This window comes from Telmatherina bonti, assembly GCF_933228915.1.
Source record: "Telmatherina bonti genome assembly, chromosome: 7".
Taxonomy (NCBI): Eukaryota; Metazoa; Chordata; class Actinopteri; order Atheriniformes; family Telmatherinidae; genus Telmatherina; species Telmatherina bonti.
This window is the reverse complement of record NC_136625.1, coordinates 36,887,344-36,909,128: the sequence shown is the minus strand read 5'-3', so window position 1 is coordinate 36,909,128 and position 21,785 is coordinate 36,887,344. Positions and strand designations below refer to the sequence as shown.

At 42.3% G+C, this 21,785-nt stretch overlaps 1 protein-coding gene across 1 annotated transcript in view; it reads left to right on the top strand.

Annotated features, from left to right (window-relative positions):
* Positions 1 to 4,163: 4,163 nt before the first annotated feature.
* The window catches only part of pif1 (PIF1 5'-to-3' DNA helicase homolog), a gene marked incomplete at its 5' end in the record, with an annotated part of 25,118 nt that continues 7,496 nt past the window's right edge, over positions 4,164 to 21,785 (top strand). The window contains 9 exons of the mRNA XM_079243036.1: positions 4,164 to 4,712; positions 11,264 to 11,387; positions 11,467 to 11,592; positions 13,081 to 13,234; positions 16,056 to 16,170; positions 16,435 to 16,541; positions 16,731 to 16,870; positions 19,288 to 19,394; positions 19,508 to 19,595. Of these exons, the coding sequence (XP_079099162.1) occupies positions 4,164 to 4,712; positions 11,264 to 11,387; positions 11,467 to 11,592; positions 13,081 to 13,234; positions 16,056 to 16,170; positions 16,435 to 16,541; positions 16,731 to 16,870; positions 19,288 to 19,394; positions 19,508 to 19,595 (1,510 nt within the window). The remainder of the gene's footprint in view (positions 4,713 to 11,263; positions 11,388 to 11,466; positions 11,593 to 13,080; positions 13,235 to 16,055; positions 16,171 to 16,434; positions 16,542 to 16,730; positions 16,871 to 19,287; positions 19,395 to 19,507; positions 19,596 to 21,785) is intronic.

Below are 21,785 nucleotides of genomic sequence, written 5' to 3'. Positions count from 1 at the left end.
ATGTCCAGGAAGAACAAAAAGTAATCTTCTCACCAGAGACGAATGAGAGTAAGTCCAGAATCCAAAATCCAAATCCAAAAAACAGTCCAAGGTCAAATACAGCAGGAAGACTCATGAGAGAAGAGATCAGGGAAACGCTGGGGCAGGCAGGTACCCGGGACAAAGGAGAAAGGGCAGGAATCCAGGGAAAACATGTAGTTTGGTTTGCAAGCTGGAGACTGACAGAATCTCCGGCGATCTGGCAGTCAGCAGTCCTGGGCTTGCTGGTTAGGTAGAGAGAGGTACAGGTGGAAACCATCAGCAAATCAGCACTGGAGTATGCCTTCAGGGATTGTTGGGAAAAACCATGACAGCCAGACTCCAGACATTTCTGGTTTGGTCTGCAGTGTTGTTGCCATGGGGAGGACTATATATATATATATATATATATATATATATATATATATATATATATATATATATATATATATATGTGTGTATAGGTGATCAGTAACACCTATTCTGGTCCAACAAGCTCCCATTGGCTTGCAGTCTGAAACAAAGTTGTCCCACACAACTAAAAACCGACTACAGATGGGTTCTCATTAACAGAGTATTTCTACCATTCAACGAGGAAGATATCTCTCAGCAGCTCTTCAGAACATCTCAAATCGTTTCAGGACAGATGCAAGCCGCTCCAGTCTTAGAGCTCCCAGACCACGTGGCCCTGACACATTTTATCACACGCCGTTCGTTGCTGAAGACTGAGCCAGTCTACGTCAGAGCAAACCGTTCCCTGACAAGCGTGTTTTACACACCGAAGGGATGAAGATCGAGGAAAAGGATTGTGTTTTACAAGAGGAAGACAGCTGCAATGACAAATCTCCAAACAGTGTAATTGGATAGTCACCTTTCACATTTTTCCATTCAGGCGGCACCAAACAGTGAGAGCTTTATGGTCATATGACGCCGAACAAATAAAACAAAACCACCCCCAACGATCTGCTGCTCAAACACGATTTAATAAAATAACGACAACGTTGTTAAAGTGGAAAGACTGTTGTGTAGTTGGGACTGGTCGCAGGCTGTTGTCATGACAACTTGGTGGAGAAGTCGGTTGATGTGATGTGGACAGAAATGTGTGAAGCAAGTTGATCCACAGCTGTTTTTTTCACTGCGCATAAAGCAGCCGGCTGGTTGTTTATGTGGTGAGTCCTGCAGGAGTTCGCTGGAGCTTTCAGCGCAGGTTTGGCCTCAGTTGGTCGCCTAGGGTCTTGTGTGTGGGTGGGGAGGGGTGGTTGTGCAGGATGGAGTTAGAGTTGTGTGTTTGTGGGTGTGCATGGTGGGCTGCCCTGTGTATGTGGTGGTGGTGGGGGGGGTGCATGTGTGAGGGTGTGTGTAGGGTAGAGTTGTGTGCAGGAGGCGTCAGGGTTTTGTGAGGTGTCCTGTATGTTACTGTGCAGGTGCAGCAGATGCTAGAAGATCTGTGATTGGATTGAAGTGTTTCCAACCTTCCTGAAAAAAAACTGTCACGGTTGAGGTGGGGCTGAAGACCCTAACCCAGGAAACGGGACCCAGATATGCAGAGTTACTACGTTTAACCCCAAAACAAAAACTGAGGGGACATAGGAGAACAGAACAAAATCAATGCCACACACAAAGACATGGACCAACTACTGGGAACAGAAACCAAAGGGGTGTAAATACTGAGAACAGAACAAGACGCAGGTGAAACGGATGAAACTAACGAGACCAGGTGAATCTAAGGAAGAAAGGCTCCACAGGAAACAAGACAAGGGAACTAAACAGGGAAAAACTACAAACAGCTCAAATGCAAATAAATAACACAATAAAACAACAGGCCATTCGAGGAATACAGAACACAGAACTAAAGACACACATCATGACAAAACCAGAAAAGTTGGTCGTCTGGTCTGTGGATCCTGAGTTTAGATGTATGACTCCCAGTCTTTAGTTGTCATGAATAAAATCTGTTAGTTTTAGTGTCGCTAACTTTTCCTACAATCATCAGACTGCAGGTCATGAAGTGTGTCCTCAGCTTTTTCTACATTAGATTAGTGAGAATTTCTATTTCAGGCTATTTATTTAATGCTGCTAAAACGTTCCTACCAGCTTTCTGTAACATGAATGATGACTCTTATTTAGAGATATTTTTGTTAGTTGTGGAAATAAGGACATCTACACCGGTAAGTATCTCCTGAGACGTCTGTCTGGGATCATGCGTTGAGGCGGTTTGGCTTCGCTAGGCTTGCTTACTACATCGTTGACAGATTGATCACTATTTACACTAGTTCTCTAGCTCTTGCTTCTCAACAGTTACATGCTTGGTTGGTTTTTAGGAGGTGCTCAAATGTTTGCTTGCTGGTTTGCGTCTGGGAACGAGTTTTGTGTATCATTTCATTCACTTATCAGAATTCATTCTGATGAAAACATCAAAACATTTCAGGCATAATTCAGAGAAATCTGTCATTTCTCGCTGCCTTACCGGCAAATTGTTCTGAAAAAACTCATTTTTTTCTTTTTCTAAACAATATGCTTTGTTCTCTGGGATGATAAGTGGTACCCTGACTGGGAGACTGAGTCAGTGTCATCCTTGGTAAAGTTCTAACAATAGATGTAAACAAAGATTCTGACAGTGATGACAACAACAACATGTCCAGTGTTTGTGTGTGGTACGCAGTATTCTGTATCTCTGTATTGTTGATTCTTTTTGTTTTGTTTTTTGCTTTGAAGCATTTTTGAGGGAACTGAATTCTTGCTGAAGATATTTTTGTAAAAAGTGTTGGAATATTAAACTCGTGCTTCAGCTACTGACCTTCAGCACATGTTTTCTTGTTTTGGGTTGAGATAAATCTCTCCTTTTCGTACTCATGTAGAAATTTCCAATGCGAATCAAACAAACGAACCATAAAAAAAAAATAAGATAGAATTTAAAAAAGGCTTTATTGCCCAGCTCAGCTCTAACGTACAAAGCAGGTTAAACGTTAAAATGATCGTCCATGTGGACGGAAACAGCCAGAAAAGCGACTTTTCTCCTTTATTTTAATTAAATCCGTCAAAATATTTCAGTGAATTTTATTTGTCAAAGAAACTTTTTTTTTTTTTTTAATTTGATAAGTCACATATAAGTGAGTATATGCAATATAACAAACATGGCTGTGGTTTTTACAATTGTAACATTTGAAATAAGGGAAAAATTGTGAATAATTCAAGCAAAACATAAAAAAATTAAATAAATCAAAAGTGCAAAAATGATGCTAAACATTGCAAAAGGTAACAAGACTTCAGTCTGAGACCGTTGAGTCCAAAGGAATATCATGTAAATAGGAATACATTGTTTGATCTTTGGGGTTTTCCTTACAATTCAAAGATTTTACATATAGTTTTAGCTCATTTTAATAAAATATCAAATTAGGGGAGCATTTCTGAACTTTACATTTGTGAATAAAACATTTAGCTAAACATAAAAAGAGATTTATACAGAGTTCCTATTTCTTGTATTTAATCAGCACACCAAATATAATGGTATCTCTATTTATAGATATTGGAGACAATGAAAAAATACGATTTAACCAATTTTGTAAATTGGAACAGAAAGATTGTTTTGTAGAAGAAACTTTTTCTTTTTTTTAATGCTTTATTTAAACTCGCAATATATCTTACAATTCACAGTGAATTTTGTAGAAAAAAACAAAACCTTTTGTTTTCATTTCCGGATCTGTGTTTGATGACGTCTCATCTTCCAGGCCCTATGATTGGTCACTGCAGCAGCGTGGGGCTCATTCGCGGCTGTTCATTGGCTGCGGTTTTAAATCTCCTCGCTCTGATTGGTCAGAACAGTCGCTTTTCACAAAGCGTGAATTTGAAAATGGGTGTTTTCTACTCAGTGGAAACAGCTGCTGCACGAGACAGAGAGCAGGATATGATCTGTGTGGATCCTCAGAGGAAAGAGAAGGATTAATCAGCGGAATCAGGTACTTAAATTTAATTAGAGGATAACGATGTTCGCGTTGTGACAGAATCACGCACAGCTGCGTGACGTTACGTTAAGTTCAGAGCATAGACTGTACGTAATCATATATAGTGTATGGTTCAGAGCTCGTGTCGGTGAGAGATTTGTGAAAGCTCTGTGCTGAATATGAGTTTGTAAGCAGAGTGGTGAGATGTTGGGAGATGACGGTGCGCAGCTGCAGTGCTGCGTGACGGTGGAACATCTGGACAGCTGCGGTCAGGCCACCCGCAGGCAGGTCATCCGCAAAGCCTGCGTCATCCTGGGCCGCAACGAGTTCCAGGAGATTATCCTCCGCGTGCATGACGGAAAAGTGTCGCAAAACCATCACTTAAAGGAGTTCAGACTCTTCACCAAGTTCGCCAGAGATGGGAAGTGCACCATCAAGCTTCTCCCTGGAAACATCCAGGTGCTCCTGTCCAACTGCCCGCCGGACAGCCTCAGGCTTTTTCTGAAAACCCTGAGCATCAAACACCTGGCCTGGCAGAGCAGCAAACCTCTGAGCGACAGAGAGAAGCTGAAAGCGGCTCTGCCGCGCAGCTTCGAAGCCATCAGCCCCCTGCAGCAAAAAGACCTCCAGAAGGTTAACGAGCTGCGGGGTGAAGCTGCTCCCAGAGGGCTGACAGACCGCACCAATACGAGGCCTGCGGCGGGTCGGGGGCCGCAGGTCAAACGGCCCCGGAGCGACACCAACCTCAGTCCGGTGAGTCCTCCACACACACCACCCAACTTCACAAGTTCTTCTTGTCCAGGGGCGAGCCTAGATCCTGTTTACTAGGGGGCCCAGGGTACGGACCAGGACAAGGGGCCGCATAATGAGACCTATTAAAAGGTTTAGATTTAAGAAAACTAAAGTGCTCATCTAGTATTAAAAGTGAAGAGCCAATAACATGTATTCTTTACTTGGTATTAGGCCTGTCGCAATTAGTCAATCGCACAATGAGAAAAAAAATCTGCACAATAAGTTTTTCGGACGCAATCATTTTAATTAGTCTTTCTTTTCTCTCGCAGCATTTGTTTTGGAATTAACTCATTTGTTTTTTAATTAACTCCTCGTACGGGCCACCAAACTTTGTTGCACACTTGAATGATGAGTCTGCGTGTGGTCTTTTTTTTTTTTTATCAGGTTTTATTATCGTCGGCTGTTAGACACAGAAATGAGGGGACAGTAAGCATAACGATCCACCATTTTCAACAGCCACCACAGCACTGAATACTGTGGCAGTAAAGTGCTCATAGTATGAGACAATCCCTCTTGTGGCCAAACGGAGCAATTAGACACTGTTAAAATTCTGCCAGAACAAAATAAAATAACCACATAACCAATAACCAAGGGGGGGGCTTGTGTCAATCCCCTATACTCCCACATCATTTAGTATTAAAAGTAAACAGCTAATAACATATTGTTTACTTGGGATTAGGCCTGTCGCAGTAAGTCAAATAATCGCACAATGAGAAAAAAATCTGTGCAATAAGTTTGTCGGACGCAATCATTTTAATTTGTCTTTCTTTTCTCTCACCGCATTTGTTTTGTATTTAACTTTTTATTGCTGTTTAACAGTGTTACACAACCTAAGTTCAACACATACATGAACAGTTGTAAACTCCCCCCAACCCCAAAAGAAAGGGAGGAGAAAAAAACATTAAAGTAAATAACATACAAATAAAATCACCCTAGGACTGAAAAGAGAAAAAAATAATTTAAAAAAATTCAGATTTTAGTTAGCATTGCCGCATTTGTTTTAACTAAACATGGCCATACAACAAGCTTCCATCTGCACTTAAAACACAATCATAAAAGGCAGCTGGGGAAAAAAGACCTTAATAAACAGGCTAGCTCCATCTTCCCGACAGTCCACGATCACTGCGGTGTTTAACCGACAGATTAAACACAACCAGGACGGTGCAACGTGGTGTTCATTCACACAGCATGGTTGGTAAAGCGACGCTGCCCTTTAATATTGTTAAAAAGGCGACATTTTGAAAAATGTTGTAAACATTTCACAGCCAGTATGAATTGTCTGTATAAAACATGTTACAAACCGCATTTCCACAACTTTACAATGACATGAAAAATGACATACTAAATGCGATCCAAGACATTTAACTCTACCATTCCACCTCTGGTTGAGTCCAAACATGTCCCTCTATCTGAGCTGACCATAGACTATGTAACTGGGCTACATGGTGAGTCCATATGTTCCAGATAACCACGTTGCCAAAACCCCAGGAGAAATCCTGATCTGTTTGAGCAGAAACTAGTCTGCACATCGAGCTAAATGTTCTTTAGAAATTAAAAGTATGTTGATCTTTGAAAGGGCGTACTTACATTAAATGGTTTCAAAATGACAATAATCACAATATTATCGTCCATCGCAATAATTCCTGAGACGACTAATCGCATGGCAAAATTTGTTACCATGACAGGCCTGCTTTGGGTAACAAGGAAAAACCTGAACCAGAATACAAATTTTCTGTTTTTTCCTGTAATATTGTCTAACTTTGCACAGTCCTTTATATCAGCTGTTTTTTTATTAATTAACTCCTTTTTCATAAAATGTAAACATTCCTGAAAAACAGGATTGTTCATGATGGTGCGATGATTTATGAAAGCTCTGTTGTGATGAAGAACCTGGTATGTTCATCAAGCTTGTGAAGAGGCCTCTAAAGCCCCGTTTCCAATGAGAGCTTCATATTTTGTTTCCCTGATGAAACGGTCCCATAACACCAAACCACTCAGTTTCTGGGCCAGTTGTAGGTCCATAGAAAATGGTCCAGTTTGGTAAAGTTGGAGCTACTGGCGTCGTATGATACAATCCATCAACAGGCTGACGGAAAACGCCAGTAAAGTCTGGCTGGCGCTGGAACTACAAACCTTTATAACTATAGTTGTTTTTTGTTTTTTTTCCACTGTTGTTTGTAGCATCACGTTAGTTGAGATTGCACTAGTATGATGTCACTCTGGTTATTTGGTCTTAATCCCACATGCATAGTGGCGGTCCAGTTTGCAACTCAACTTTATTTATAAAGCCCTTTAAAACAACCAGTCGAAACAAAGTGCTGTACACAATCGGCCGAAATAAAAACAGAATAAAACAGTTCAAATGCGAATAAATAACACAATAAAACCACAGGTCATACGAGGAATACGGAATTAAAACAATAAAACAAACTGAATGAATAGTAAGTAAAACCAATAATAAAAATAAACTAAAGCATTCTGACCGGTAGCCATCTTACGTTGGGTTAAAGGCCGAGGAATAAAATGGGTTTTAAGATGAATTTTAAAAATGGACAGTGAGGAGGCTTGTCTGATGTGGAGGGGAAGCTCATTCCACAGTTTTGGACCGGCAACTGAAAAAGCTCTGAGCTTCCGTTTGGACCTTCCTTGCAGTGAGGATGCTTAACCGGATTTGGCTGGACGGTACCGGCCTGGACCAAACTGCTCAGTGGAAACGAGGCTCAACACTCTGGGGACGCCGGCACCGTCGGCGATGCAGGGACCATGTTGTTTAATCCAGCATAGCTTTCGAACCATAAAAGATAGAAACTTACTTTTTTCCCCCTCTCAATCAGGAGACTCCAGGCTTTCAGACGGTGGTTCCGGCATCACTGTAGCCCTTTCATAGGTGATACAGTGTTGTGTCAAAATAGGTGTTCCAATCAGAGCCTTTGTCTTTGGCGCATGACACGTGTTTGTCCAATCAGAGCCGATGATGCCTCAGGAAACGCCTCCAAACAGTGTCAATCACTGTGCATCGGTGTCATTAGCAGTCGGATAGCTGCCTTCTGTATTTACAAGGCCGATAAATTATGAAAACAGCTTTTAAGCACGCATACCATGCGTAATTGCTCAAACAAACATTTGCATTACTCAAGTAGTTTATTTCAACAAACGACACGATGGCGTCGTAACAGATGTATAACTTGGTAACAGATGCAATGTGTGCAGCTGACAGTGCGGTGCTTCAGTCTCCTTCAGTACCTTTAGTCATGCTTCGAAATTATAATACTTTATGATTATAATAAGCAAATGAGCCTCATTTACATAGCAGTTTGATATTTCAATTCAAAATAATGGAAAAAAAAAAAAAAAACAAAGTATAGGACATTGTGGGGCATTGAAAGGTTGTTTTATTAGCATTTAAACTAAAAAGTCAGGTTTATTCTCTGGAGCACAAAGTGGAAAAAGGGAGCCGTCAAACCTGTTTTTTAAAGACTGCATGATGCAGAATCTGGTAAAGGAACGGCTGTTGCAGCTGAAATGAGCTACATGTACGTAACACAATGTAGTGTTAGTACAGATCTGATGATGACATGGATGCCACAGTTACAAACCAGATGGAAGTGTAGAGAGGAGAGAATGAGGATGGTCATGGCAGGAAGCACGATACAAAACCTGGATAAAAAGTCTCTACAGACGGAGCTGTCTTTAGTACTTCACTAAGCTCCTGCTAGCAGACGGAGAAGCCCGGTTGGCTTCGACTGCAGGCAGCAGAGGCGCACATAGTCCTGGTCCATCCAGAGCTGCACCGCAGGGGCAAACTCTAACATGACACTACAGAGCTGGCGAGAGATGTTTGTTTCCATGGCAACATGCAGAGCCTGCTGACTCTTCTAGGTAGTGGTTTACTGCAGGGACCCTCCATCCAGGTCCTCGAGGACCGGTTTCCAGCAGGTTTTCCAAGCTGCAACACACCTGATTCAAATCAATGTATATTTAGCAGACATATTGTCTGAGTCTGGTGTGTTCCAGCAGCACGAGGAAAACCTGCAAGACACCGGACCTTGAGGATCCAGATTAAGGATCCTGTGTTACTGTCTCTGAACACACATCAGGATTCACCCTCTTGTTTCTGTTCCTATGGAAGCTGTTAAACATCTCTTAACTGTACAACCATATAACAGTCTGCCTCACACAGCTCTTCTTTAGTGTTCCTTTGTTATGAAGAATAAAATATCATGACTTTTAGAGGTGGGAAAATTGAATTGCAAAATCAAAAATCAATTTAAATTTTTTTTTTTTTTTTTTTTTTTTTAAACCCCAAATTTAAAATAATCTACTTTAAAAATTTTTTGTCATTTTTATTCTTTTACTTGTCTTCTTGGGTATAATAGCAGCAAAATGATGATCTGGCTCCTGGGTTGTTTTTTTCTAACTGAAATCAAGAAAAATGACAAGCAAAAAAAAATTTTATACATTGACTGATTTTGTTTTTAATCTACAAAAATCAACAATATCGAAGAATTGTGAGAATCGCAATTTAAATCGAATCTGCACCCATTTAATCAGAATCAAATCGGGACACATCATCACAGCCGTAATGACTTCTACTAAAACATGAATGAAATATAAAAACAAAAGAAAACAGCAGTGTTGGGGACACGACTTTAAACAGTCGTTAACAGTAGTTCCTACTTCCTTCTTGGGAAAAGTAACTGAGTTGCAGCATGACAAAAACTAGCATTTTCAAAGTATCCATTCATTCATTCTTTCACTCATTTTCTAAACCACTTAATCCAATTCAGGGTTGCGGGAAGCTGGAGCCTATCCCAGCTAGCTTTGGACGAAAAGCTTTGGACAGCTCGCCAGTCCATCACAGGGACACACAGACAACACCTCACGCTCACACTCACTTCTTGGGGCAATTTAGAGTCGCCAATTAACCTAACATGCATGTGTTTGACTTCAGGAAGAGGAATGTGTCCAGACGTATCCATGACATATCAGTGCATTTTCAAAGTAATTACTCAATTAATTAAAGCTTATTTTACAGGAGCTTCAGTTTCATCTGAATGCTAAATCATTTGTAATAAAACTGAAGGTTAGATCAAATGGATGAAATAGAAACTTCATGGAATAAATGACAGACAGCAAGACGATGGACAGGAGCTGATTTTCCATCACTTCTAGCACAGCTCAAAATCTAAATATCGCAATGAAGAAAAAAAAAAAAGCTAATTGTGTTCAAATATCACTTAACCACCTCATGAGAGCAGAAAACTGTTTTTCAGAAGTTTTGATGTAGAAATGTATCAAAAGTGTAACAAACACTTTCGCATTTACGTGTCCCCTTATGTGAGTGTGTGTGGGTCATGTGACCTGTTAATTTCCAGTAAAGATGATGTGGTATGGAGGAAACGGCAACAAAATTCAGAGTTTTCCAATGAATTTAGAAAGGGAAATGAAGGAGAATGGCTTAGAAAGAAAAAATCCATGGCATGCAAATTAGAAAACCCAGAAATGACGCTACGTAGCTACTTTGCATAAACCGCAACTTGTGTAATGTCTAGTCAGTCGGATGAGATTTTACAGGAATTACAGTTTATGTACTAAACACCGTTCAACGGAAACACCCGCAAATCGCAATTGTTGTTGGTCAAAACCAAGCGGCAACCTCCGGCGGTTAGAAGTGAAGCCTATGCGGAAGTGCATAAAAACTGCAGTTCCCCCTTCATCCACTAGGGGCTGCAAAACAGAGCAAATCCCCATAGACTCCCATGTTAAAAAGACCAACTTCATAGCAGAAATAAACATGTTTACAGCCTGGTTCAAAAATCCATTTTTGGTTTAATAGGTCAGGTTTACTTTCATGACAACTGTGGGGGGAGTGACTTTTTTTCTAACTCGCCCGTTTAAAAGTAATTTAATCACGAAGTTTGGCATATTTAGGGGCGTGTCATTTTGATTGACAGGTACCCGATCTCCCGCTTCATGTAAGAAGTACGTAGAACAACCACAATTTTTAGCTGGTTAACAACGTGACTTAGCTTTAGCCCACTTACCTCCATTAGCTGGTTAGCTCCTGTTAGCTCGGTTAGCTCTTAGCTACAGAAAGCTCTGAGTTCGCTCGATGTCAATCATCCGCCATGACGCTCACAGCCCCCCTCTCAGCTCCACCTCTTTGCCCATATTTGTATTTTCCGGGCGAGACGACGCACAGGCCCCTGCCAAGATGGTGACGGTAGGAACCGCCCACCGAGCTTCAATTCAGCTCTTCAGAAACTTACGGGTGACGTCATGGAGGCTCCACCCATCTCTTTATATACAGTCTATGGTCAAAACTTAGAAATGTTGCTTTTATATTGCAAAAACAAAATATAACGGAAACACAAGTGACTCATCAGCATTATTGTAGAGACACAGATGTCCACCAGGGGGCAGAAGACAAGTCACAGATTCTGCTGAATATGGGGATGAAATGGGTTTCGCTCATTTAAAAAGTCCACCCAGGTATTTATTGATCATTGCAGGTGAAGACCAACCCCAGTAAAAAGCCCATCCTGTCTCTACAATCCCATAAGCTGAATAAAGAGCAGGCGGCTGTTCTGAGAGCAGTGCTGAGCGGAAAGAACGTCTTCTTCACCGGAAGCGCAGGTAAACACGTCTCTGTCCTCAAACACTTCCTCATAATATCATCATATATTTACCGTATTCGCTTGTTGTCGTCCTGCAGGTACAGGAAAGTCCTTCCTGCTGAAGAGGATCATTGGTTCCCTCCCTCCGAAAAGCACGTATGCCACAGCCAGCACAGGAGTGGCTGCATGTCACATCGGAGGAACAACGTTACACAGTTTTGCAGGTCAGTCTGTTTTCTTTTTTCTTTTTTTTTTAAGGGAAATAATATTTTTCAAAGCATTATGTTAAAAGAAGAATCGCCTTGTGAAGGATGCGTTCAAGCTGATAATTACATGAGTTATTATTGGTCCGTTTTCAGGTTTAGTGTTTCCTAAAATGTGCAAATTGAATGGAGAGAAGCGTAGATGTTTCTGTTGTGTCCCAATAAAAGGAAATAAGGAGCAGAGCCTCTGCTTTATGGTTGTAATTACTTTCTAGATTAAATCTTCATCACATTCATTTTTCATGTGCAATCTGAGAGAGGGGGCGCCTTCTTCCTGCCTCCTGATTGGTTTTGATATTGGATGGAAGATGCTGTTTTTACTTTTCATTACTGATTTTTTTTTTTTTTTTTTTTTTTTTCTTTTTAACAAGAAAAATATGTTTTTATGTAGCGGTTGCAGCTTCCTGTAAAGGATCAATAAGGGGCAGTAAGAGTTTTGCTTGTGTTGTCCAGAAGAGGTTTGAACACGTCCAGTTGGTCACTGTCCAGCAGGTTTTAGATGTTTCCCTGCTGCAACACATCTGACTCAAGCAATAAAAAGACGGTACTTACGCAGCACTTTTTTTGTTGTTTTTTTTTTTAAACATGTTGACCCCTCAAAGCGCTTCGTCACATTGTTGTGGTGTAAACTGTGTTCCCAGACACGTTTCTGGAAGTGTTCCTGGGTCCATTTCGAGTTTTCCAGTAGAGAATCACGTCTGCTTTTAACGCAGCAGATCACCAGCATCCAGCTTTGTCCCCCGCATACAGAGATTCCTCCTAAATCTTCTGATGACTTCTGCTCTGTAGATCTCCATTCTGAGGAACATTTTTCTGAACATTCAGATCCAGTTTGTCCCAGACTGGTGAAGCTAAGTCCATCCTTCCATCTGAGATGCTCCTTTTATACCCAGTTATGTTACTGAGCGATTCCCAGTTAAACCAATGATGTTACTGACCTGTTGTTGTTGTTACTGACTACTAATTAACCTATTTGGTAGTAAAAGCTCCTCCAGATGTTTTCCAGTCTTTTGTTGCTCCTGTTCCAGCTGTTTAGATGTGTTGCTGCATCAGATGATGAAACGTCTCCGTGTCATCATGACGTTAATGTTCTGCTGGGAGGGAAAGATGACCTGATGATGTCCTGTTTTTATCTGCGTTTCACTCAGCATCACAACCTTTTTTGAACTGGAGTGATAAAATGTGATCAGATAATTAATATTATGAGAATATAATCAGATTTTTTCTCATATTGATGAAGCGGGGAAATCTGTTATTCATATAAACGTTGGTTTCAACCGGTTCAGTCTGAAAAATCGACGCTTTTTGGCCGTTTTTCTTGACTTTATGAAGAAAAAGCAGCTGAAACATCAACACTGATTTTACAACAATGTGTTTGCACAAACGACCTGAACAAAATGTCTCTCAGCTCCTGCTTCAGGCTGAATGCATCCTCGCCCTGTTTCCCAGGTATCGGCTCCGGTTCCGGCCCTTTGGAGCAGTGCATCGAGCTGGCTCAGCGGCCCGGCGTCCTGCAGCACTGGACCAGCTGTCGGCACCTCATCATTGACGAAGTTTCCATGGTGGACGCTCAGTTCTTCGACAAACTGGAGTCGGTAGCCAGGTGAGGAAATCTGGGCGCCTCCAGTCTGACTCTGTTCCTCGGCTGAAGTCATGTGGAGCGTCACCAGAGCTTTTTTCTGCATCTCATTGTCACACTAATCTTCAAACCGCACTGGATCAGGATTTTCACTGAGCTTTCCTTTTGCTGCGTTTCAGTTTGTTGTACCCAGATATTCAGCGTCATGCCTGAGCTGAACTCATCCTCTCTGCATCGCAGAAACAAAGCAGGATTTTAGCTTCGCAGGCTGTGAGGATGGTTTCTGCTCTGCTGTAAGGTTCCTCTGACGGAGGAGAACTTAATAACATTTTAAACATCGTCAGGTTCATTACTTCTGACAAGGATTGAGGTAATGAATGAACCGGTGTCCTGCAGGGAGGGACCGTAAACAAGAACGCCACGTCGTGTGCTGAACTGTCATTAAGCAGGAACATCTGCTGATGCACTGAATCATGGAGGCACGGTTGGAATGAGTCTTCAGATTCTTCCTCATTCAGCTACGCTGTTAAGACCAAACAGCAACCTCCGGCGGTTAAAAGTAAAGCTTTTTCGGAAGTCCATAAAACTGCAGTTCCCCCTTCATCCACTAGGGGCTGCAAAACAGAAAAAAATCCCCATAGACTCCCATGTTAAAAAGACCAACTTCACAGCAGGAACAAACATGTTTACAGCCTGGTTCAAAAATCCATTTTAGGTTTAATAGGTCAGGTTTACCTTCATGACAACTGTGGGGGGAGTGATTTTTTTTCTAACTCGCCGTTTAAAAGTAATTTAATCTCGAAGTTCGGCATATTTAGGGGCGTGTCCTTTTGATTGACAGGTACCCGATCTCCCGCTTCAAGTCAGAAGAACGTAGAACAACTGCGGTTTTAGCGGGTTAACAACGTGACTTAGCTTTAGCCCTCCTACCTCCGTTAGCTGGTTAGCTCCTGTTATCTCCAGGTTAGCACTGAGCTACAGAAAGCTCTGAGTTCGCTCAATGTCAATCATCCACAATGACGCTCACAGCCCCCCTCTCAGCTCCACCTCTTTAACCATGTTTGTATTTTCCGGGCGAGACGACACGCATGTCTCTGCCAACATGGTGATGGTAGGAACCGCCCACCGAGCTTCAGTTCAGCTCTTCAGAAACCTACGGGTGACGTCACGGAGGCTCCGCCCATCTTTTATATATGGTTTGGACGTTAGCACGTCTCAGATGAACTGCAGTCCAGACTCTGAGCTGGATCAGATCTTTTATTTTTATTTTAGTGAGATATAAAACAGGAAATCTACTTCAGCACCTCCGTTGGACATGAAACACTGGACCATCGGTTGTGAGAGGCCGTTGGAGGACAGTGAACTCATCATCATGGTGGAGATGATGTGAGCTTTGTGACATGGTGCATCATCCTGCTGGAAGTTTCCATCAGAAGATGCTACACTGTGCTCAGAAAGGTGGATTTGGAGTGAACTGGATAATATTGATCCAAGTCAGGATGGATCCACGTTTTCAGCGTCCAGAGAGGAAAAGTAGTGCAGTCAAAGTTACCCACAATGCATCTTGAAAAGCAGCGAGCATCGATGGTCACTAAAAAAAAAGAAACTAATGGTCCATTCATTCTTTTAATTATTTTCATTGAACAGAATTGCAACATAGAGAGAATAAAATATGAGGAAATAAAATTTATTCAATCAGAAGTTTTGATTAGATTTGGAATGCCGTCTTAACGTGTATCGTGGTTGCCATAGTGACAGCTGGTAGTCACATGATTCACGGCGAGGAGAAAATAGCTACAGGATGAGTTCACTAAACATTCTGCTACAGTGAAGCGTAGGGCTGTCACGATATGCTTCTGTCCCGATTCGATTCCGATTTTTTTTATTTTTTTTTGGGTGCCGATTCAATTTAAATTGCGATTCTCACAATTCTTCTATATATTTCTGACTTTTGTAGATTAAAAACAGAAAAATGTATAAAACTTTTTCCTTTATTTTTGCTAGTCATTTTTCTTGATTTCAATTAGGAAGAAACAACACAGTGTCCAGACCATCCAGACCAATGCTGCTGTAACGCACAAGAAGACAAGTTAAAAGATCAATTCAAATTAATAAAAATTACAAAAAATTTATAATGGATTATTTTTATTTATTGGAGAAAATAAAAATCGATTTTATTTTTTTTAAAAAAATTTTAAACAAAAAAAAATCTATTTTAAAATTGTGAAGCAAAAAAATCCTGATATTCGATATACCCACCCCTGTGCAGCGTCGTGTGGTAGGTGAGGGGTCTAGTGTGGGCGTTCGGACATGGCTACATGCTGCCATGTGATTGGCTGCTTAGAACAAACACATGAACAGGTGAAGCAGAAACTCCGGTTAAAGCTGCACTGCTGAAATTTTCTCTTCATCCAGTCTCTTCTCTGAGATCTCCACAGCCAGTAAAAGTCAGTCTGGTCTCTTCCTTTCCTCTTTTGATGCTTTTCATTGACGAATCAGGCGCGTTGCACAGCAACGGTCTGTGTGTTGACATCCAGTTGCTGCATGTTGTGGTGACGTGACACGGAGACGTTGTTTCACATCCTCTGAATGGACATGATGAAAAGTTTCCAACCTGACTCAGAGTTTTAAGGTTAAAGTCATGGAAAGCCAAAGCATCCACATGGCAGTCATGCCTAGAAAAGACTCTACAGTTCATGATTTTAGAAGGTTTTGTATATTTTTAGTTGTAAATGTGATGTTTGAAACCAACATTTAAGTCAGATCTCTGCTGCTTCATCTTGGCACGGCGGTGGCAGCATAATGCCCTGTTCTGAGACACTGATGGTAACATGTTCATTCTCAGGTCTGTGAGGAGATCTACTCAGCCGTTCGGAGGCATCCAGCTGATCGTCTGTGGAGACTTTCTGCAGCTACCTCCAGTTTCCAAAGGAAAGGAAAAGGCCAGTTTCTGCTTTCAGGTCAGAACTCCACATATCAGTGTCCTTTAATTTAGAGACACTTAGAAACATTTCAGCTCCAGCAGTCGCAGTGACGTGTGTGTGTGTGTGTGTGTGATGTCTTTAGCAGTGCAGGAAATCCTCCCATGCATTCATGTAGAGGTAAAAACTGGTGTTTTAGCCGTTACAGTCCTCTGTATTCACCGTTCATCAGTGTGCAGCTCTCCTGTAAGCTTGGCCGGAGGAGTTTTAGTGAACGATGTTTGTCTGACTGTGACCCATCAGGCCAGGAGTTGGCGTAAAGTCATCCAGGTCAACATGGAGTTAACAGAAGTACGGAGGCAGACGGAGCAGAACTTCATCTCCCTGCTGCAGGCAGTCCGAGTGGGCAGGTAAAATCAGCTGTCCACCTCCTCGTTTATTCCCTCATGGACACATTCTGGTGTGTAAATGATGAACAATAGTGTGTCAGACGATGCAGCGTGACGTGCGACTGCAGCAGGCAGAGCAGCTGCTTTTTATTCCTGGAAACATTTCAGCTTCAGCCTCCTTTTTAACAGAAACGCTGTGTGTTCATTCAGGGTGACGGAGGAAGTCACAGCGAAGCTGCTGAAAAGTTCCTCCCATCAGATTGAGCGGGACGGGATTTTAGCCACCAGACTCTGCACACACAAGGACGACGTGGAGCTCACCAACCAGAGCAAACTGCAGCAGCTGCCAGGTCTGAACTCTGCAGAACGTCTGCAGACGTTTCTCCTCGTTCCAAGCAGCTGTTGGTTTTATAGGCGCCTCATTGAAAGCCCTTCCCTCTGGAGACGCCGTCTCCTGGTTCAGCAGGAGGCTGTTTGTTCTGGGAAACGTTGTTTACTCCTACGCTTCTGCAGCCTGACTGCAACTGGGTCGCGTTGCATCTTGATCTGATCTAATTAGGCTTTATTTATTTATTTAGCTATTTAACTATTGATTTATTTATCTATTTATTGATTGATTGATTTATCTATTTAGCTCTTTATTCAGCTATTATAATTAATATTCAGTGAACTGTAGTTTAGGAGGAAGAGCAGTTGTCCTTCAACTGGTAAGTTGGGGGATCGACTCCAGGCTTCCCCTGAAATGCCGAAGTGTCCTAGGGCAAGACACTGAATCCCAAAACTGCCCCCGATGTGCCTATCGGGGTATGAGTGTGTAGAATGAGTGTGTGTGTGTGTGTGTGTGTGTGAATGTGACAAGTAGTGTAAAGTGCTTTGTGAGTGGTCTGCATGACTAGAAAAGCGCTAAAGAAGTACAAGTCCATTTACCATTCATTCATTTATTCATCCAAACCACTTAGTCTGGTTAAGGTTCACGGGAAGCTGGAGCCTATCCCCAGTCTTTGGGGGGGGGGGGGTACACCCTGGACAGCTCGCCAGTCCATCAGTTATATTATCATTAACATTTCATTTAAATTCTTCTTGGAAAGTTAAATGTTAATATATTTACAGTTCCAAAGATTGAATAGTTTGTAAAATGTAAGTTAAAAATAAAAGTGAATGCTTTCCAACCCCCCCCCCTCCCCCTCCTGCAGTGGGGTGGGGGGGTATGGAAGCTGCTGATGAACCAGCCGGTGGCGATAATTACAGCCGGTTTACAGGAACCAGTTGTTGGTGTTGGAGCACAGCTCCATTTCCTCCAGTGGGTCTGACTCACCGCCTGCTGGAGGCTTCTGATAATATCAGCAGGAGTCGTGCTTGGTTTGATTTTCGCCTTTGGTTTGTGCAGCAAGACAAGAACTAATGAAGAGAATAGCAAAGAGGTCCAGACTGACCAGAGGAGACTGGACCTGAATGATTCTGGTCCCAGCGTTACCAGTATCACCATGCTTTTTAACCCATCAGAGGGAAATACAAGTCATTATACACCAAACAGCTTAAATATGATACATGTGGTGTTTGATGGAGATCAGGCGCGTAAACAACCTGGTCATGTCAGAAACGATAAACTGTTCACATCAGTCGGACATCTAACGCGTATGACGTCCGTCTCACCACAAATCAGATGAAATAAATCAACATAAATCCAGTTTGGTTGCATGAAAACACATGAAATAAACCCAAAATGTGGAAAATCAGACGGTGAAACTGACATTTTATCATCAGATGGAAAATATGAGCCGGTTATGAATCTGACAGCAGCAACTTTATGAGAAGCTTTTACTGGTTTACTGGCTTCTAGTGAGAATGAAATATTGTTTCATCACAGCAGTGATATTTTGATCCTATTGATAATTTTCCATCAACATTCAGCTAAGACCCAGTGATGAGGGAAGGGAGGTTATGTTTCTGCAACATGGGCTGGAGGTGTGTACAGACACACTGCAGAAGTTTCACCATTTTCCCGTCACGCCCCGTATCGACAGCTAATCCAGCCTGCATCCTACCTGACCTGTTGGCTCTCTCCAGCCAGCAGAAGATGATCTTACCATGACTCTTTTCTTTCTTTTAATCTTCTTGTGTTTCTTTGCTGATTCAGCAACGTTGCGTGTTCTAAACAGCCAGTGTGTTTTCTAGCGCAAAGCGAAACTCTGCTGCATCGTCACGTCCCGGATGTAAAAGTTGTCGTGTCAGTTCCTCAGCCTCGGGACGCTGCTGGGTAGCAGTGGTTCTAGGAATGCACATGCTAGATGTCACTGTGTCATCAAACAAGTCCAGGGCGCGGAGTTTTATGGTCAAAGTTACATAACTTCCCTTAAAGCCGCGTTACATGTGCTCTGATTGTGTGTGGAAAAAAGCTTGGACCGTAAAGCACTTTGTGTTGCTCTGTGCATGAAAAGAGCTTCAGACATAAACTGATTTGAAGGTTTTAAAGGAAGATCTTGCAGATTTCAGCAAGACGATCCTGAACCACATCCTGCATCCATCCCAGCAGCATGGTGGAACAGGAGAAGAGTCCAGCTGCTGAACTGGTCTCTACGCGTGTTGCTGCCATCAGGTTCACAGTCGGCTCATATTTTCCATGAAAAGCTAAAACGTCTCTGTTTTAGCGTCTGATATGTTGCTTTGGAAAAGGGCTTGTAGACGTTCACAAATGTCTTTCCATCAAATGTTGTCCTGGTAACCAGCTACCACCTCGAGGCTGTAGCCGTTTATCTGTGTGTTTCAGGATCTGTGCATGTGTTCGAGGCCGTGGACAGCGACCCAGAGCTGGTGAAGACCATGGACGCTCACAGCCCCGTCAGCCGACTGATCCAGCTCAAAGTCGGAGCGCAGGTGTCAGATTAACGCCTGCAGTTTCCTGTGAAAGATGTTTCCATGTGAAGTGTGTGCTTAAGAAGATGTTCTTTGTGTACTTTATCATGAACTCTAAACTATGTACTTTAAAGGTCATGCTGACAAAAAACCTGGATGTTGCTCGTGGTCTGGTGAACGGAGCGCGCGGAGTTGTGGTGGCTTTTGATTCTGGAAAGAATGGTAAGCAGGGTTGGGACGATATTCTTTTCTCTCTGTTCGATTTTTAACTTTTTTGTTTGGTACCAATCAATTTTAGATTGCGATTCCTCAGTATTTCCTATTTTTACTTTGCTTTTTAAACAACCGACCATGTGAAAAAGTTGCATGATGACCAGATTTATGGACTACATAACGAGCCAGATTTCCCAAATTAAAAAAATCAACTGTCAGTTTCTAAGACTTATTCAGCAGGTGTGTGTGTGTGTGTGTGTGTGTGTGTGTGTGTGTGTGTGTGTGTGTGTGTGTGTGTGTGTGTGTGTGTGTGTGTGTGTGTGTGTGTGTGTGTGTGTGTGTGTGTGTGTGTGTGTGTGTGTAAAGCAGCTGTGTGAACTTCTATCCTTGTTTCAGAAGCTTGAACTGCATATAAAGTGCTGGTTTGAGTGTCTGTTGTCTTCCTGCTGCGCTACGTTTGACTGCTAGCTCTGCATTTACCTCAGGACGGCGTCTTGCTAGGTGGGCGGTAACGTTAGTCGTGTTACCGCCGTACGCCACATGTGTAAGAGTTTACAAACAGCTGTTTTTCCCTTCAAAGCTGAAAAGACTGAAAAGACTTTTGACTAAAAATGTGATGGTGGAGGATTTATTTCTGTGCATTTCAGTAGGTTGTCCTCCATTCTCCATCTTCTGTTTAAGTGTTTTCCTAAACGGATATAACGTAGCTAGACCGTTGGAAACATTTCGCCCCCTGCTGGAGAAAAGCTGTAACTTCTCCATCTGGCATCTAAATATATAAACATTTTAAAATTGTGGAAAAAAAATGTATTTATGACCAAAGAAACCTGATTTTTATGTGAATCAAGGTTTTGTCTTACCCCCCCTAAGTATTCCGTTTTTATTTAGCAGAATTTTATCTCCTCAGGGATGATATATCTAAAACCAATTCTGGCATTTTACAGTCTCCAACTAAACCTGGAGACTGTAGGAGGAAGAAATTCAACTGAACGTTTGCTGTCTGTAACCATAACGTAGCCATAACCGGGTCTAAACAACCAGCTACACTCTCGGTGAGAAATGGGAACTTTTTCTTGTTCTCGAGGCCACGAGAACAAAACGGCGTCAGAACTTTGTTGTCTAGGCGTTCCGAGAAGTGTTGTGTGATTGGTTGGATATTTGAGGTGGGCGTGGCTAACACAGAAAAGCGTGAAACTGATAGCTGCTGCTTCCACATGAACAGATGGTTTTAATAAAACAGCTGATCAAGAAGGTGAGAAAGTATGTGGCATTTAAAGATCACATTTATGGGCGGAAGAGCGGTCCTCTTTCACCTGGAAAGTTGGGAGATTGATTCCACGCTTCCGGTGAGTATGTGCCGAAGTGTCCTTGGGCACCACACTGAACCTCAAGTTGCCCCTGATAGGCACATCGGAGCATGTAAGTTCCTTTGGATAAAAGCGTCTGCTAAATGACTGTAGAATAGAAAGACACGAACCAGTCACGTGCACAACCCGCCCACGAAGTTTCCCGTTAAATATGAAACAACTCTGCTCATTTACCAGACAGAAAAAAACTTTGTTCTTGCTTCTCGGTGGGTACGTTAGGTTTAGTCATGCTACTGGTCCATGTGGGGACACAAGCAGCCTTTTGGATTTCCTGCGGTTGCTTTTGCCATTTCTTTTGAAAGATGTGTAAGGACACATTCACATCCGCCTTTTTGATCTGAATCCGAGTCAGTTTGCTCGGAAAGTCGCTTCGTTTGGGGAAATGTGAATGCGCCAAAAAACGAATTCTGATTCGGACCAAAGAAGCGGACTCGGTCCCCCTGCAGACGCAGGTCTCTGCACATTTCAAGTGGACAAAACTAAAAAAGTCCCTTCCTGCATGTGGCGTAGCATTGCATTGTGCGTAAATCCACAGCGATGGCGTTAAGGGTCCTCTGCCTCGTCTGGTGTTCATACTGCGTCCATTGTTGCAGTAGATTTCTGCAGGATACTTGCATAAGACACAATAAAAACCCAAAACAGCCATAGTTTGGTCTCCATGTTTAACTCATAGGTGGAGGAAACAGTTTTTCTCCCTCATGTGGGTCCTGTCCTCATGTGGGTCCTGTCCTCTCTTTTACTAAATACTAGAGCAGCACCACCTCTGGTAGGAATGGGAATATATCATTCTAATGGTTTGGCTGGTTTGACCAAAGTGAAGCGTGAACACGAT